This window comes from Siniperca chuatsi, linkage group LG3, assembly GCF_020085105.1.
Source record: "Siniperca chuatsi isolate FFG_IHB_CAS linkage group LG3, ASM2008510v1, whole genome shotgun sequence".
In the NCBI taxonomy this organism is placed as follows: domain Eukaryota; kingdom Metazoa; phylum Chordata; class Actinopteri; order Centrarchiformes; family Sinipercidae; genus Siniperca; species Siniperca chuatsi.
The window spans coordinates 21,878,748-21,894,103 of record NC_058044.1 but is presented as its reverse complement, the minus strand read 5'-3'; the positions used below and the strand labels follow the sequence as shown (position 1 = coordinate 21,894,103).

The 15,356-nt window shown below is 40.9% G+C and overlaps 1 protein-coding gene across 2 annotated transcripts in view; it reads right to left on the bottom strand.

Annotated features, from left to right (window-relative positions):
• Window positions 1-65: 65 nt before the first annotated feature.
• The window catches only part of LOC122874137 (phospholipid-transporting ATPase ABCA1-like), a 41,497-nt gene continuing 26,206 nt past the window's right edge, over window positions 66-15,356 (bottom strand). The window contains exons 13-49 of one of the 2 annotated variants that reach the window (XM_044191759.1): window positions 14,632-14,840; window positions 14,358-14,534; window positions 14,049-14,271; window positions 13,602-13,823; window positions 13,132-13,336; window positions 12,871-12,984; window positions 12,498-12,672; window positions 12,239-12,370; window positions 12,006-12,145; window positions 11,761-11,898; window positions 11,410-11,639; window positions 10,994-11,066; window positions 10,647-10,849; window positions 10,428-10,479; window positions 10,066-10,179; window positions 9,573-9,721; window positions 9,314-9,438; window positions 8,671-8,769; window positions 8,326-8,515; window positions 8,117-8,211; window positions 7,954-7,986; window positions 7,740-7,845; window positions 7,383-7,457; window positions 6,706-6,875; window positions 6,416-6,593; window positions 6,108-6,223; window positions 5,861-6,005; window positions 5,555-5,678; window positions 5,296-5,425; window positions 4,895-5,078; window positions 4,618-4,724; window positions 4,166-4,307; window positions 3,845-3,979; window positions 3,600-3,703; window positions 3,365-3,457; window positions 2,982-3,225; window positions 66-2,885 (exon numbers count right to left, since the gene is read on the bottom strand). In XM_044191759.1, the coding sequence (XP_044047694.1) occupies window positions 2,742-2,885; window positions 2,982-3,225; window positions 3,365-3,457; window positions 3,600-3,703; window positions 3,845-3,979; window positions 4,166-4,307; window positions 4,618-4,724; window positions 4,895-5,078; window positions 5,296-5,425; window positions 5,555-5,678; window positions 5,861-6,005; window positions 6,108-6,223; window positions 6,416-6,593; window positions 6,706-6,875; window positions 7,383-7,457; window positions 7,740-7,845; window positions 7,954-7,986; window positions 8,117-8,211; window positions 8,326-8,515; window positions 8,671-8,769; window positions 9,314-9,438; window positions 9,573-9,721; window positions 10,066-10,179; window positions 10,428-10,479; window positions 10,647-10,849; window positions 10,994-11,066; window positions 11,410-11,639; window positions 11,761-11,898; window positions 12,006-12,145; window positions 12,239-12,370; window positions 12,498-12,672; window positions 12,871-12,984; window positions 13,132-13,336; window positions 13,602-13,823; window positions 14,049-14,271; window positions 14,358-14,534; window positions 14,632-14,840 (5,295 nt within the window). In that variant the 3' untranslated portion in view covers window positions 66-2,741. The remainder of the gene's footprint in view (window positions 2,886-2,981; window positions 3,226-3,364; window positions 3,458-3,599; window positions 3,704-3,844; window positions 3,980-4,165; window positions 4,308-4,617; window positions 4,725-4,894; window positions 5,079-5,295; window positions 5,426-5,554; window positions 5,679-5,860; window positions 6,006-6,107; window positions 6,224-6,415; window positions 6,594-6,705; window positions 6,876-7,382; window positions 7,458-7,739; window positions 7,846-7,953; window positions 7,987-8,116; window positions 8,212-8,325; window positions 8,516-8,670; window positions 8,770-9,313; window positions 9,439-9,572; window positions 9,722-10,065; window positions 10,180-10,427; window positions 10,480-10,646; window positions 10,850-10,993; window positions 11,067-11,409; window positions 11,640-11,760; window positions 11,899-12,005; window positions 12,146-12,238; window positions 12,371-12,497; window positions 12,673-12,870; window positions 12,985-13,131; window positions 13,337-13,601; window positions 13,824-14,048; window positions 14,272-14,357; window positions 14,535-14,631; window positions 14,841-15,356) is intronic. The other variant, XM_044191760.1, reaches the window with a different exon arrangement.

Sequence of the window (15,356 nt, the reverse complement as noted above, 5' to 3'; positions counted from 1 at the left end):
TCTACTACACAATTACACACCAGTACTATGGCAAAAGAAATGCAAAAATAATCAAATCAGGAGTCTTTTTTTTCTCAAAATGTATGAATTTTTTATTTCTTAATGCAAAGAGTAACTATATACAACACATAACAGACCCAAACAGCTGTTTAATACTTAAAAATGTAAACAAATAATAATATTGAGCATGAGAAGAGAAAAATCACCACCTGTTCTGCATTTGTCTCTTTATGTCACTACTGTCTCTGCTTTTCACTATTTCACTCCTTTCTCTCAATGACACGTAAGCCTTCCTTCTCTATTTCAAGTGTCAAACAAGTGTTTTAATCCAGTGGTGCAGCTTCATTTTGTCTGAATTAAAACTGTGTTCCAGTGCAGAGATTTGTTTGTAAATGTCTAATTTGCGAAACCCAAATCCCTACTTCTACGTCTTTGACACGACAGGCTATGAAGTCTATAAAGTGCTCACATTCGGCTGAGGGCAAGTCTGCAGCCCCACAGCACTGATTAGATTTCTGAGATAACTGAAACCCCTTCCAAGATTATAAATGACGCAGAGCACCAGTAATTTGAACCCTGGATATGGTTTTGGGACTATAAAGCATTACAAGCACAACTCGTGGTCCCTATTTATGTGTAGTCTGGCCTTTTGACTAGCTCTGGAAACATAATTTTGTGTTTGAGTATCTCAACCTCATGTCTAATGATTGACAGTTAAGTCTGGCAGTTTATTAATGTGGACAAACAGAAATATTAGAATTTGGCAACATCACCAGAAGATAGAAAAAACCTGCAGTCTGATGGAGACTGAACGAGGAAGCACAAATTATACGTAATATGTGCTTTTTGTTTCGAGCTGCTGACAATGAGAGAGGAGGGTTTCTGTAAGTGAGAGGATGGACAAATAACTAATATTAAAGCACAACTTAAACTTTACAGACCAGTTGCCTGCTCGAGATTATGCTGGTTGATCAACGATACACAGTTCCATTTGGCACAGATGTTTGTTCACTGGTAACGTTTTTTTGACTCGACTTCACAAAATTGCCACTGTACATAATATCCGCATGAGTGCTGGCTCAGGTCTAAAAAGCTCCCACCGTGCCCTCACACAGGCATGTAATAAAAGCACATGTTACTGGAAAAATTACCATCTTTAAATCCCACACAAGCAGAGTAGCTGTGAAACTGTCTTCTCCATGTGTGGGAGCTACAGTTAAACTTTGAACATTTCCATCTGATTTATCTTATAGCTAAAATCACATTTTGTTATAGATTTTCCTCCTTTTTTCTTTTTTACAACTGAATTTAGATTTAGACTCCACATATATATATGTGCCAGTAATCCAACAACAGTGAAGCACAATTCAGTTGTCTCCAGTCCTTTACACGCTGAACTGGCGGCATGCTCTGGCACACACACAGAAATGGTGATAGTCCAGGTGTGTGGCCCAGTGGAAAGCATGCAGTATATATTTCCAATGAACTTTCAACAACCAGTCCAAATTCTTCAGCAAACTTCAGCTTTCTCTTGATGTCGCAACTGCCAGTTTGCGATTTCTTATCTTGTGTCCACTCTGATTAGCCTTCAGTTCCATTTAAAGAGGGCAAGGCGAGTTTAAACAAGCCAGTTTAGCAGACTGCATCCTCATGTACAGACATCATGCAAACACAAGATTTTTTTGTTTTGTTTTTGAGAATGAAGGACAAATAAAAAAAAAACAGTCATGTTTCGTTCATCATCGTCACAAAAAGCTCCTTTTTTGTGCTTGAATGCATGATGGTATCTGTCTTATACATTCCTTGGCAGCCTACATACGTTGTAGTTTTAAATGGAGTGCTCAGATTTCTCTCTCCACCATGATACAGTATAGGCACTGTGCTGGACAATGTCAAGGACACCAACAACAACAACAAATAAAAAAAGACAACTTGGTTATCAATATTAATTGTTATGCAAACAAAGAAAAAAAAAACTTTGTCTATTAGAATTAAATTATCTTGAAAAATCGAATTACTTAAAATTAATACATTGCAAGATTGGATGTTTGTGACTGAAATCAATTGGATTGTAAATGCTTTTCCACCAACATTTGCATTATAAAACACACTTGGTAAAAGACAAAGATCGAGAGAGGTTTGACCCTGAATAAAAAAGCAGTCAATCTGTCTTTTAGAAGTTGGCAGTGAATAATCAGAACTTTGTTTTTTGTCGTTATTTCACGATACAGAGTAGCACTTACATGGACCCACTGACTACTGGTAACTACTTTTAGGAACGGGGATTAAAACTAGAGATATTTCCTTCATCCCTGATGCTGTGTCCATTGAGTGAGTAGCAGGGCTACACGCTTTCCAGTCTAACACAGCATTATAATCCTGCTGTCACTTCAAGTGTTCTGAGTGTTTTCTTTCTTTCTAGTGAAGGAGAAGCACCGGTCTCCAACCCTCACATGAATATCTTCTCATCTTAAATATATTTATATATATTTCTTGCATTGATTTGCATTGAGTTTTCATTGTTTCAGTGTCTGTCACAATACCTGCAGTCTCTGCCTTTTCAAGAGGCTGTGCGCTGAAGTGCAGGTCCACTGAGAAATGATAACAATTAAAAAAGACTAAAAAATAGAAATAAAAAAATGAACACAGTCCAGCTCCCCTGCAGGTCAGTGGTCCATAGTTCCTGGGTTGGGGGAGGGTGGGTGAAGTATAGCAACTCCCACTGATGGTATGTTGTGGAATCAGACGCAGCTCTCCCTTGTCTTGCTGTCCACAAGGAAAGAGTTTAGCTGGGAAATGTCCACTACCACAGCGTCCCGCTTGTTCAGATGGATGTCTTTCAAATGGTCCTCATCACTTTGGTCCTTGGCGAAATTTACAAACACCTGCAGGAGGGAAAAGAAGAGGAAGGAGGAATTAGACTTCGCCCAAACTAAAGTCACAATCTAGTTATAGTCAGAGTCTCGGGTGCATTTGCTTACTTGGTCTAGGGTTGTCTGGGAGACGGAGTAGTCCTCTATGCTGAGCGCCTCCTTGTTTTTAGAGAGCAGGGAGAAGATGCGGGCGAGGGAGGTGAGGGAGGTGGGCAGCTGGTACTGCAGCATGTTGCGGTGTTTCTCCTTCAGTGTGCTGCCAGGCAGCTCAAGTTCGATGAACTCCATCACTGGCCGAAGGTCTGGGTCTGGGCCAGCCACCCGCAGGATGATGGTGTAACCATCACCAAACCTGACAAGAACACGATGGAGCACATTTCATTAAACTGAATTGTTTAAGTGACAATATGAGGAAAAGTGTTTGTTTTTTTAATTTTATTTTTTCATGTGTGTGAGCTTTTGTGAAATGCTTTTCTGGCGCGTATCGTCACCTGTTTTTGAGATGTTGCACACTGCCCAAACAGCGGAACCTGCCGTTGACCATGATGGCCATTCTGGTGCAAAGTGCTTCACACTCCTCCATGCTGCAAAAAACACACCAGGATGAGGTTAGTCATGTTGGGGGTAAATACATAACTTAATAACAAAAAATTGTTCATGGCATGTTGATATATAATTATATAGCTGAGCTAACTGAATAGATGTAATTCAGACGGCCAGTCTAACCTGTGAGAGGTCAGGACTACAGATCGACCCTCTTTGATGATGCTCAGGATTGCGTTCCACAGAGCACGACGTGCTTTAGGGTCCATGCCTGTTGTTGGTTCATCCTGTGAACAGGAAACAACAGATACTCAGCTGCTGCTACAATGTACTGTTGAACACACAATCCGCTGTCTTCAGGAACGTTGCCCTGCTTTAAGCAAAAAAATTCAGAAATATTTGTGTACGTTTGAACATGTTCCACTGACCAGAAAGACTACAGGTGGTCCTCCTATCAGAGCGATGGCAGTAGACAGTTTCCTCATGTTTCCTCCACTGTAACTGCCCGCTGACCTGTCCACATATTTGACCAAGCCCAGCTTCCGGATGCCCCATTCTGCCACCTAGTGGACAGGATAAAGTGTTCATTTTGGAATCATAATGACTGATAAATGATTGTTTGTTTATTTGAAAGGTAGAGTTATATTTACACATACAGACCAATATAATAAGTCTAATACAATATGTCATAGTAAATACAGAAGGTCCATGTATGTGTGTTCATGTTCATGTGTTTGTTTATTGCTGACCTCACAGACTTCCTTCTCGGGCACTCCTCTCAGGATGGCGTAAAACTCGAGGTGTTCTCTGCCTGTCAGCAGGTCGTTGATGGCATCAAACTGAGGACAGTAGCCCATGTTCTGATGCACCTCATCTATCTCTGTAGTTACACTGGAGTGAGATAAACACACAAAGAACAGTATAATTAAGTTTTATAAACAGCAAAGTGAATGTTTTCTCACAAATGAAAGAAAGCTAATTTAATTTCCAGTGCATAACAGTTTGTTTGAAGAATTAGCTTCAAGTCATTATCTTATTCTGTATTATTTTACATACCTTAATTATATATTTGATGCTAAGAATATATTATTGCGACTACTACTTCTTGCCAGTCAGACAGGCTGAATAAACTAGAAAAATATATTAATTCTATCACAAATGATTGGATGTACTGTATATTTTGAGGTATGATGTGTCTTACCTTTTGCCAGCCAGGTAGGCCTCACCACTGGTGACCATCGAGTCTCCTGTCAGCATTTTAAAGGTGCTGGTTTTCCCTGCCCCATTCACCCCAAGCAAACCAAAGCACTGCAGAAAAAGTGAGTCAACATCAGGAAACATTATGTTTCATTTCACAGGAATATACATTACTATATCTTCATTCATTGTATCAGCTGATAACTTTTACTGTCTTTCACTGGTGGTCTCGTTAAGAATCACGTGTGTACAGTAACAGGTGCATGTTGTCTGTATCGTACCTCTCCAGGGGGGATGCCGACACACAGCCGGTCCACTGCTGGCTTCTGTTTCCGCTTGTAAATCTTGGTGAGCTGTCTGAGCTCCAGGATGTCCGACTGTCCTCCTCCGCTCAGGATCCTCTGTCGCTCTCTGGCCACGTCTTCATCTTCTTCTCCAATAGGCTTCAGATGACTGGTGGATGACCTGGAAGGTCACAGGCAACAAAAGGGAGGAGAGGTCACATACAAGACAGACTTATAGGACTTCACCCAGAGGGAATTCAAATCCCCTAATTGTTTTAAGTTATGACGTCTTAGTTAAGGAAAACTCTGGAGAGGTGATTATTTGTTTTTTCTCATTTAAGTTGCACTCAGTGAGTCACATTCTGACGGATCACACGTGTATCGAAGGTTTCACCTACCTGGACTTGAAGCAGAAGTGGTACTGGATGAGGACGGTGATGGAGAAGAAGATCACGCCCTCTATGGCCATTGCAAACAGGTTCTTTCCCACCATGTCCCAGGCCAGAGGGGAGCGGAACCGGTTTTCACCTACAGAGACACAACCAGAACCAGAGAACAGACATTTAAACACATTTAGAAAATGTCTCTTTACTTTCCTTGTCAAAACAAATTAGGATGGATTTGCAGTAGTTGGTAAAAGAGGTCTACTGTAATTACCAAATCTCTCCAAAGCGTCGGCCATTGCCTGATTCTTCACCATGTCAATCAGTCCTCTGCCCAGACAAAAGTGAGGGAAGATGAGGAACACATTCTTCAGGATGTCGTTGATACCACCGATTTCCTAAAATAGGAATGAAGTCAGTATTCAGTCAATATTCAATGAGGGGTAAAGCATTCAATCTCAGTCACGTCTTAATCATTTCTTGATCATTCCCTCTACACATTTTTTAATCAACAATCAATCTACTGCTACTAACTCTACTCTAACTCTCTGAATCAAAATGACTTGGAGACATTATTTACATTGCTTCCAAACAGCTCCAGTACAAATGTGGAGACGCTGCCGTTGATTCCTATCAGTATGTTAACGCTGGTCAGAACCACGTAGGCCGTGCTGGGGATCTTAAAGAAGAACGAGGCTGGGTACATCAGAGGGGTGATTGACCATCTGCGAAGAGATACAAAGATCATTTTAGATGAGAAGAGGTTAGAGAAATAGAAAAAATAAAGAAAAGAAGAGCAAAACTAATTGAGTGTGTGTCCAACTTACCCGTAGAGCAGCAGCAGCAGGGCCAGCACAGGCAGATTGGTGGAGGAGACGTAGGCGTCTTGTTGGAAACACATAAAGATAATGATGACCAGTGTTGCTGGGACGATGTAGTTACACTGCAAGAGAGGAAGAGAAGGAGGGTGAAAAAGAGGCTTCAGTACATTTTATCATCCTGCATTTCTATGAAGATTATACAAAGACAATAACTGCATTATGTCCTGATATATTTTCATAATTTTCATCATATTTAATATAGTTTGGAGAGAAGCCAGTGAGGCCAAGGATCCAGCTCGACTGAAATGTCTTACCATATCCCAGACAAAGTTGGCCAGCCAATAGAGGAAAGGCTGCACTCCGCTGATGAACTGCATGTGTTTGGCCTTGTTCACTCTCTCCTGGATGAGGAAGACCACAAAGCTGGCAGGGACGAAGGACATGGCGAAGATCACGCAGATGGAAACCAGCACATCTACTGATGTCGTCATCCTGGAGAGACGGAGAACAGAGTGAAGGAAGCAATGAGAATGAGAAGTCATGTCTCTTAGAAAAGGTCAAAGATATGTTATACTTTTTAAAATGTATTAACAGTAATACTCACAATGCGACCTGTGAAAGCTGCTCCTTGGTGAGGTTGAGCGGGTGATTGTGGGCAGTGATGCCAAACTTTGCAGGGTCTTTGCCGGCTTGCAGATTTGCCCGCAGGATGCCATTGTTCATCACATTGAGGAAAGAACCGATGCTGTGCCAGCCCTTGTTGTTGAACCAGATCTAGAGATAGAGAGGCGTTTTAGTTTCTGTAACCTCAGGACATTCAAAGCAGCCTGGAAGTAAATTAGTAGTTTGGTGATCAGCTGAGTGCCACAAGTCTGCAAGAGAGTGAAGATTACAGTATGTCTTTGTAAAGTAAATATATGATTCCCTCTTTAGCCATTCTTATTTATTTCTTTTCTGAATTCACAGGAATATTTCAAAAGCACTTGGGTTTGGAACTTTTCATTCATTTTTGATTGCTTTTATGTTTTTGTGGTGGAATTGAGGATTTGAAGCTGACTTATTTAGTTATTTGCTCTGGATAAAAGCATTACCTACATGCCTAAAATGTGAAAATGTATTATGCAAAATTAAGGTTTGTGATCAACGTTGTCCTCAACAAAGACACAAATGATACAAAGGAAGAGAAATAAACAGTGTGTGCAGGTAATTAATAAGAAAGAAAAAACAAAAAGAGAGAGACCAACAGAGCCATGTGCTGTGTGTGTGTGCGCGTACGCTAACCTTGACATTATTCTCGGTGTCCAGTCCTTGGATAAAACTGGAGAGACTGTGAAAGAAACGATCCGCTGCAGTTCCCTGGAGGGTGAGAGAGTAATAGGGTGGGAGAGGGAGAGAGTCTTCTTTAGCACATGGGTAAACTGGCACTGTTCAAACCTGCAATAATATAAGTCTATCTAGTCTATTTCCACTGTAGCTATAATTATAAAAACATAAAAATGTAGAAATGAGTCGCTGTATACAGCAGTTAGTGTCTTAACCTGACAAACTGAAACCACAGTAGTAACATTTACCACATTAGTAAGCTTTTCTTGTGTATTAGTTTAGTGCAGCATTTAAAATAATAATGACATCTCTTACTCTCTCCAGACGGAAGCGTCTCCTCAGCTGAACGATCGCATCATCAATTTCATCTGTGTGGGACAGAAACTGAGAGTTCCTGGCGCCCAACGAGAATCCACCATATCTGTATGGAGCACAATTGTTTTAATATTAGCAAAGGACACAGCAGAGAGGCACTCAGGTCAATATTATTGGCAAATAAGCTCAAGATGAATCATGCTTGATAATGTACCTGAACTCGTTGACCCAAATCTTGTTCTTCAGGCTGTAAGAGAAGAACAAAAAAAATTAATCAGTGCTTCACATGTGTAATCACATCTTTGAATGAGAAAAAATACAATGCAGCAAGAATTAGCACAAATATAAGTGTGTCACAAATGTGAGATGAGTGTTACCTCTTGCCAATGATCTGAGCGTAGGTTTTAACCAGATAGTCTGAGACGTTTCTGCTAGTCAAGTTCTGAAGAGTGGCTTTGTCACTGATCTTCATCTGGATACACAAACAGTTAAAAAACAGTGTAATATCATCAGTTGAGTTGAATTTGTGTGTGTAAGAGAGGAAAATTAAGAGAGTGTCCTCATTGTAAGGTTATGTGTCACCAACCTGTGGTGGTGGAAGTCCCCCAGCACCAGCTGGACACTCTGGTAGCATCCTCTTGCGTCCTCCACAGCTGCACTCACACAGGGGAGATGGATTTTCCATGGACCAGTTGCCTTTGTCAAACATGTCCTTCACACTTTGAGAGACTTGTGGGACCGACCACTCATCCTCAACAGCTGTACAGGGAGTGTCCCTGGAGCGCAGAGATAGACAAGTTTATACTAAACTCCAAATCTCCATTTTATGCTTATGTGTAACTACCATGTTTGTGTTTTTACTAAAACTGCATGTAGATCTATATATTTTTATTTTCGTGAATGTATGTTAATGTTTTTTCTCAAAACTCACGGTATGGGTTCTCCTTCCATGCAGCGTGTTCCAAATCCTGGGTTTTCTGTCAGAGCTCCCAGTAGTTTGTTGATGTGAGGATCCTCAGGTAAATCATTACTGCAAACCCACAGAGAACCCATTGCCTTTAATTTAATAATACACACACACACATATATATATATATATATATATATATATATATATATATATATATATATATATATATATATATATATATATATATATACACTATAATAATACATCACATTTACTGAATTCTCTTGAAGTGTAAATACACAAACAAATCATCGCAAACTTATGATGTTTAACAATCATCTGGACCCTTCTACTAATAATAAATGGACATTTAAATTGGTTTTATCATACATTTCTGACATCACCACTCTTTGAAACTTGTATATTGAGGTTCACAGTTATGTTATAACAAATTCCTGAGTGAGTTTACATAAACATGCAAACCTTTGTACAGTCAGGTAACCTTTTACATTTTTAATGGGTTGTACACTTTGTAGATGGAAATAATGCATTTATTTAGAAAATGTGCTTGTTTGTTTCTTTTTCTTGACAGAAGAAGAAAGTGATTTGATTGATGAAAAGGAGGAAAATGCAATTTTTCCAGACAGAAAGAATGCCATCTCACCTGATGAAGCTAAACTGTTCTCCATACATGTTGGGATCCAGAGCCAGACTTGGGTACTTTCCGAATGGAGGAACAATCACACTGAACACCAGGGCAATACACACAAACACCGCAGGAAGAACAATCTGAAAAACAACATAATTTATTTACGATTTTTACTGACATACATCAGAACTATTGCTTCATTCTAAAAGGCATGAGATTGTTATGAAAATCCTGTTATTTACAGTATGTGTATATTAAAATAGCATCAGTATACCTGAGCAAAGAAGCCTTTCCTGGAACGCCGGGCATAGAGGAATCGTTTCCAGAGTAGTGCAACAAACTGCTGCCTCTTCAGACTCCAGCCTTTGACCTGGTATGAACCTTTGCCATCTGTTCCACTGAGCCAGTCGGTCTCACGGGATTCTGGACGCAGACACCAAGATACACATGAGCAAATTTGCAATTTCTGTGTCCTGATTTTGTAATATTGCTCATAACTTGTAAGAACTAAATGCCTGCAATTGAAATTTTACTGTCACAACGTGACTGATTTCTCTGCTTTGCAGCATAAATATGTTTTTTTTTTCAAACAAAGAGAAACTGCACCTTTTCTCCATTTAAAGAAAACGAGATGTGACATATTATTCCTAATTTTCTACGTATATTTTTGGTGAAATACACCTTTGGGTAGAAACAAAGAGTAAACGTAATGATAGCAACAAGACTGTTGCTATTATTGCACTGCATGCTGGGTAGTGCAGTTCTACCTGGGTCACCTTCAGAGTCGTTAAAATCAAAGTCGTCCTCAGTGAAGGGCTTCAGGCAGCTCTGGTGGTCTCCAAACGCATGATGGCGACGAGTCCTGGTTGGCACGACTCCATCTGCAGCCACAGGAGAGGTCAACATGTTAATTTAAACTATCTGAGTTTCAAGTCTTCTGTTTTGTTAAAGATAACTCCTGCAACAATCCAGACTGACCTCCACAATAACCTAAAAGCAATTATTGATTCTGCTAATATATGTCTGGAAACACACTGGGTGTAACAGTGTTTTTTTAATGCAGATGTTAGGTGTGTAAATGCTGAATCTTTAAACATTGTTGAACTGGAAAATGCATCATAAATCTCACCTGAAAGCTCAACAGAATCCACTCCACTGTCCTCAGCCACTTTCAGGAAGATCTGCAGAGTTGGAAGACACGCGATTAAAAAATCTGAATCAAACAGATTTTTTTTTAAAAATCCATCCACACAAAAGTTATCAGTTTTATTCTATTTTGAGCATGTTTACTATAAAAGGTCGACTTAGACCAGACAAGAAGTTGTGTAAGCTCTTTGCAGCTCTTTACCTCCTCCAGGGTGGTATCAGATATTCCATAGCTGGATATTCCCAGGTCGGTGAGTCGGTCATCCAGCTCGTGGAAGAGCTCTACAAAGGCTCCGTCTTTAGCTGACTGGTAGGGCAAGACATAGGTGAGTTCGTGGCCAAGGTCCTCAACCATGCGAGCCTCAGGGACATGCTTGAATATCATGTTGGAGATGAGGGACACATCTGTAGGGAAGAAATCAGAAGAAAGAGTGAGAGGTTGGTGAGAGGGGATAATAAAACAGCAACATCTTATATGCCTTGCAAAGTTAATTTTACAGGAATAAACTTGTCCACCTTTAAAGTGGCCAATTGAGTGTCAGTTCTCACCTATAGTGGTGGTTTCACTTTCTGGTTCACTGCCAAGACCAGCATCTGAACTGCTCTCTGATACGCTGTCCTCCTGAACCAAAGACAAAGAAGGTAAACAGTTGAGTAAAGCAAGACTAAATAAATCATCTCTTTCCTTCCTGATAATGAACTCTCGTTAGCTGAAAGTCACTTTCTATCCTGCTTAAGGAAACTGTAGCTCAATTTAACTGCATAAACATCTCTGACTTTATCACTGATGAAACTCTAAAATCTTTCACAAGAAAAAAAATCTATTGGTGTACCTGCAAATCCCTACTTTTGAGAAAAATACGAGAGAGAATGATAATAAACATCTTCCTCTAAGCTAATACAAAGAGCAAAAGATAATTTTTTTAACAACACTGGATCTGTTAAAAACATATTTTCTCTCTTACCTTCTCGGTCTTCTTGCTGTAGGAGACGGTGCTGGCAGAATTCCTGCAGGACTGAAGTGTCAAGTCGTAGTCTCTCTTGACAAGGGTTAGATAGTAGCCCGTGCCCAGATGGGTCTTCAGGAAGAGCGACGAGCCTACGCAGCACAGCTTGCCATGGGAAATGATGGCGATGCGGTCACCCAGGATGTCAGCCTCATCCATGTGATGAGTGGACAGGATGATGGTGCGACCTGACAGAGGAACAGAGGGACAAACACATTCAGCTTACAAACTACAGAATTAAATACATCAAATATTGAAAATAATTAACAACTAATGTATGACCAAGAGCCAATTATCAGTTGCATTTACCTTGTCTGTATTTAAGCAGCAGGTCCCAGATGCCCCTGCGTGCATAGGGATCAACCCCAGCAGTAGGTTCATCCAGGATCACAACCTTTGAGCCACCAACAAAAGCCAGGGCCACTGACAGCTTCCTCTGCATTCCTCCTACAAAGACAACAGTTTTTAAAATGACTATCTACATGGAAATCCCCCCTCCGATATTACTTGTGAAAGGACTAGAAGGTAAAGCATTTTTAAATAATCAAACTGACCGGACAGCGTGCTGGTACGGGCCTGTCGTTTGTGAGGCAGTCCAACATCGTTCACAATTTGTTCCATCTCAGCCTTCACCTTCTCCTCCGTCAACCCCTTCAGACGGGCGTAGAACCAGATGTGCTCCTCCACTGTCAGCCTGGATTACAGCATACCAACAAATCACACAATGAACAAAACGCAAGAGGCAACGAGTGTGCAAAGAATGCAGCTCTTGATTCTGTATACGCACATGCTGAAAAGTACGTTGTGCTGGGGACAGACGCCCAGATTCTGTCGGATGGTGCTGAGTTCAGTGCGGATGTCCTTGCCCAGGATGTAGGCTGTACCAGATGTGGGTGGAAACAACCCCGTCAGGATTGACCTATCAGAAATCAAGCAGGAACGCAACCGTCAGTCGCCATCTCAGCTGAGTAGATTTCAAAATCTTCTAACTAGTTTCAGACACTCAGTATTGTACTGCGGATACTTTGTGTATTATATTATCTTACATAGTTGTGGTCTTGCCAGCTCCGTTGTGGCCGAGGAAGGAGGTTATCTGTCCGTTATAGAACCTCAGGGACAGTCCGTCTACAGCCAGCTTGTTTCCATTGCTGTAGACCTTCACCAGATTCTCGATGTAAACACCTGGCTCGATGTGGCCTGGCTCCTCCTCAATGCACACAGCTGTGGATAAAATAAAGACAAGGACAGTAGCATTTTAGAAATTACATGAGCTAAGGTTTGAAAAGACACATAAAAGGGAAGCATCCTCTATCTGCATTTTAAACGTATGACAATATTTCACTAATCATTCTATATACGAAAATGCTTCCCTAAACATAAAGACAAATAAACTGTAATAATGAAGATTATGATTTGTACCTTCAGCGTTGCCCTTCTTTGACAGAGGGGTGGAGAGGTTCTTGTTCTCTTTCTCTCCACACCAGTACGTCTTTGTGAAAGGGAAATACCAAGGCCTGGGGATCCCATACTGACCTGGAATAGAGTGAATTGTTTTGTTTTCGGTACAGTCCACCAAAACAACCCAAAAGAACTCATAATATTCTGCACTATTTAACTGTACATCATTGACTCTGCAATTTAAGGGAAAAACACCACAACCCTAAACTTTATCCCACTCACCAGGGAACACAGCTTCGATGTACCAGGTCATTAGTCCGTAGAGCACAGCGTCAAACAGCATGAGGCAGATAGAGGTGGTCAGGTTGTAGCTATCCTCCTCGAGAGGGCTGGCCAGCAGGTTTGACCACTGGATACCCACCCCTTGCTCCTCAAACAGGGCAAAGTACTCACAGCCAAAACCAAAAGCTACAGGAGACAGCAGACTCTGGGAGAAGAACAGAGAAGCCACAGATTAGCGGAGAAAAAAAAAAGTAACTCTGGAGACAGGATATATGTAGATGTAGAGCATTGATGTGATTTTTTGGATTCAATTTATTTACAAATTTATGAAAAAAATACTAGAAACCTTTTTTGAGACCAGTATTTGACAGTGGAAAAAAGTGATTTCTAGACATAGATGTAAGGGTGAAATCTCAACAACTCAGTATTTTATTTATGTATTCATTTGTGCATTACTAAATTTCACACACCACTAAAATTTTTGCTCCAAAGCCCACGTAGTCTTGCCAGGCGACACAAAGCACATAGGGAAGGTAGAGAGTGAAGTATATAATGCCACCGCAGGCAGCTGCCAAGTTGGCACGAGAGAACAGGGTGCTGATGAGGAAACACTGCATGATGGTTACTACGCCGAAGGATCCCAGGAAAAGAAACACCACTCCTGGGTCGCTATAAGGCAGCAGGTTGCCCATCTGAGAAGGGGAAAAAAGAGAAAAAGAGAAAGAAAATGTAGCAGCAGCAGTATGATATCACTTGTTTTCCATAATTTGATGGCATTGAAGTGTTGTGATCATGGAAAAACAGAGTGACTATCAAGTTAAATTTGAGTATAAACTTAGCAATTAGCTGACATTTCTGCTTGATGACAAAGTGTATATGCATGTACAGTATGTGTGCGTGTCTGTGGCAACACCAACCTTCAATAATATCACCAACAAGCTGGCGCTGATCAGGAGCGGGATTAAACTGCTGATGAACCAGCTGAGCCACAGGGTGCCGTTATTCAGTCCCATGATCCTCATAGTCTCCTTGAGCCGTGCCTCCTTCTCATATACCACGCCCTTGATGATGATGGCTACTGAGTACATCCATGCCAAGGTCATGAAGAGAGGCATCGACCGACTCATCACCCGCAGGAAACTGTGAAAAAAGGGAGAAAAAATGTTTACTGTAACTGTACAGTGAAAGGTCCAGTTAGTGTCTTACTTTGCACAGTGGTCACCTACACATCATCAACATAGCAGGGGTAGGGCATCTGCTGGATGTAGATGCCTGTCTTCTCCTTAGTGCCAGTGATGGCTCTGATGATTCCATGCTCGATGACGTCCTGCAGGTAAGAAAATCCGCCCCAGATGTACCGAAGGTCCTCGAAGGGGTCTGCCCTGGGACCGGGGTCCCAATAGCTGCAAAGCAAGATGAAAATCAGTAAGCTCATAAAATAGAACATAAAAAATCTGCAAAGGATCTGCAATTAAATAACAGTTGGACACGGCCTCTTACCCATCTTTAATTTTGTTTGTCCTCTCCACATTATCAATGTCCATGCGGATCTTATAGTTGACGTTTGGAGGCAAGTCAGTGCTGTTGCTATGGCTGATGTCAGGAAACACGATTCCAGCCCAGAACTTCTGGTTGTTCAGAAGACCCATGGACTTGTTGACCAGTCTCTCCTCATTAGCTACTGGCTCCAGCTTGTCCAGGTTCACACACTGAGAGGAAAAGAGAGTGGGGTTATGGCATATTTTACTCTGAGAGTCTGATTAGGAATGAAAAATAGCGTGTGAAGGTCTGTGTCACCCAGTTAAAGAAGGATAGAAAAAGAAAACACACATGTCATAACATCTTTCATAAGCTAAATGTCCTTGATCAAGGCGTTATGCCCATACTATCTTATTCCTGTTTTTTTTATTTATTTAGTTGTTCTGAATGAAAATGTTAATATGAAATGGTCTTAATGGGAAACTTATGTTTCTAATTAATCGGAACGTTACCAGAAACTTATAGTGACAGCTCCCAACAAACTAATCAACTCAGACTGTTGTTCAGAAGTTGATAACAACAACAATGAACACTATTATTCAGACTCATGCGCCTTGGGGAGACACTGGGTAACCACACCAGAGTTGTCACAAGGTGGATTCAAACCCATCATAATTTTATCATCAATTGTCTGCTTCATGAGTCTGTGGAATGGAAAACATAATTTATTACTTAGCTAATCTGAT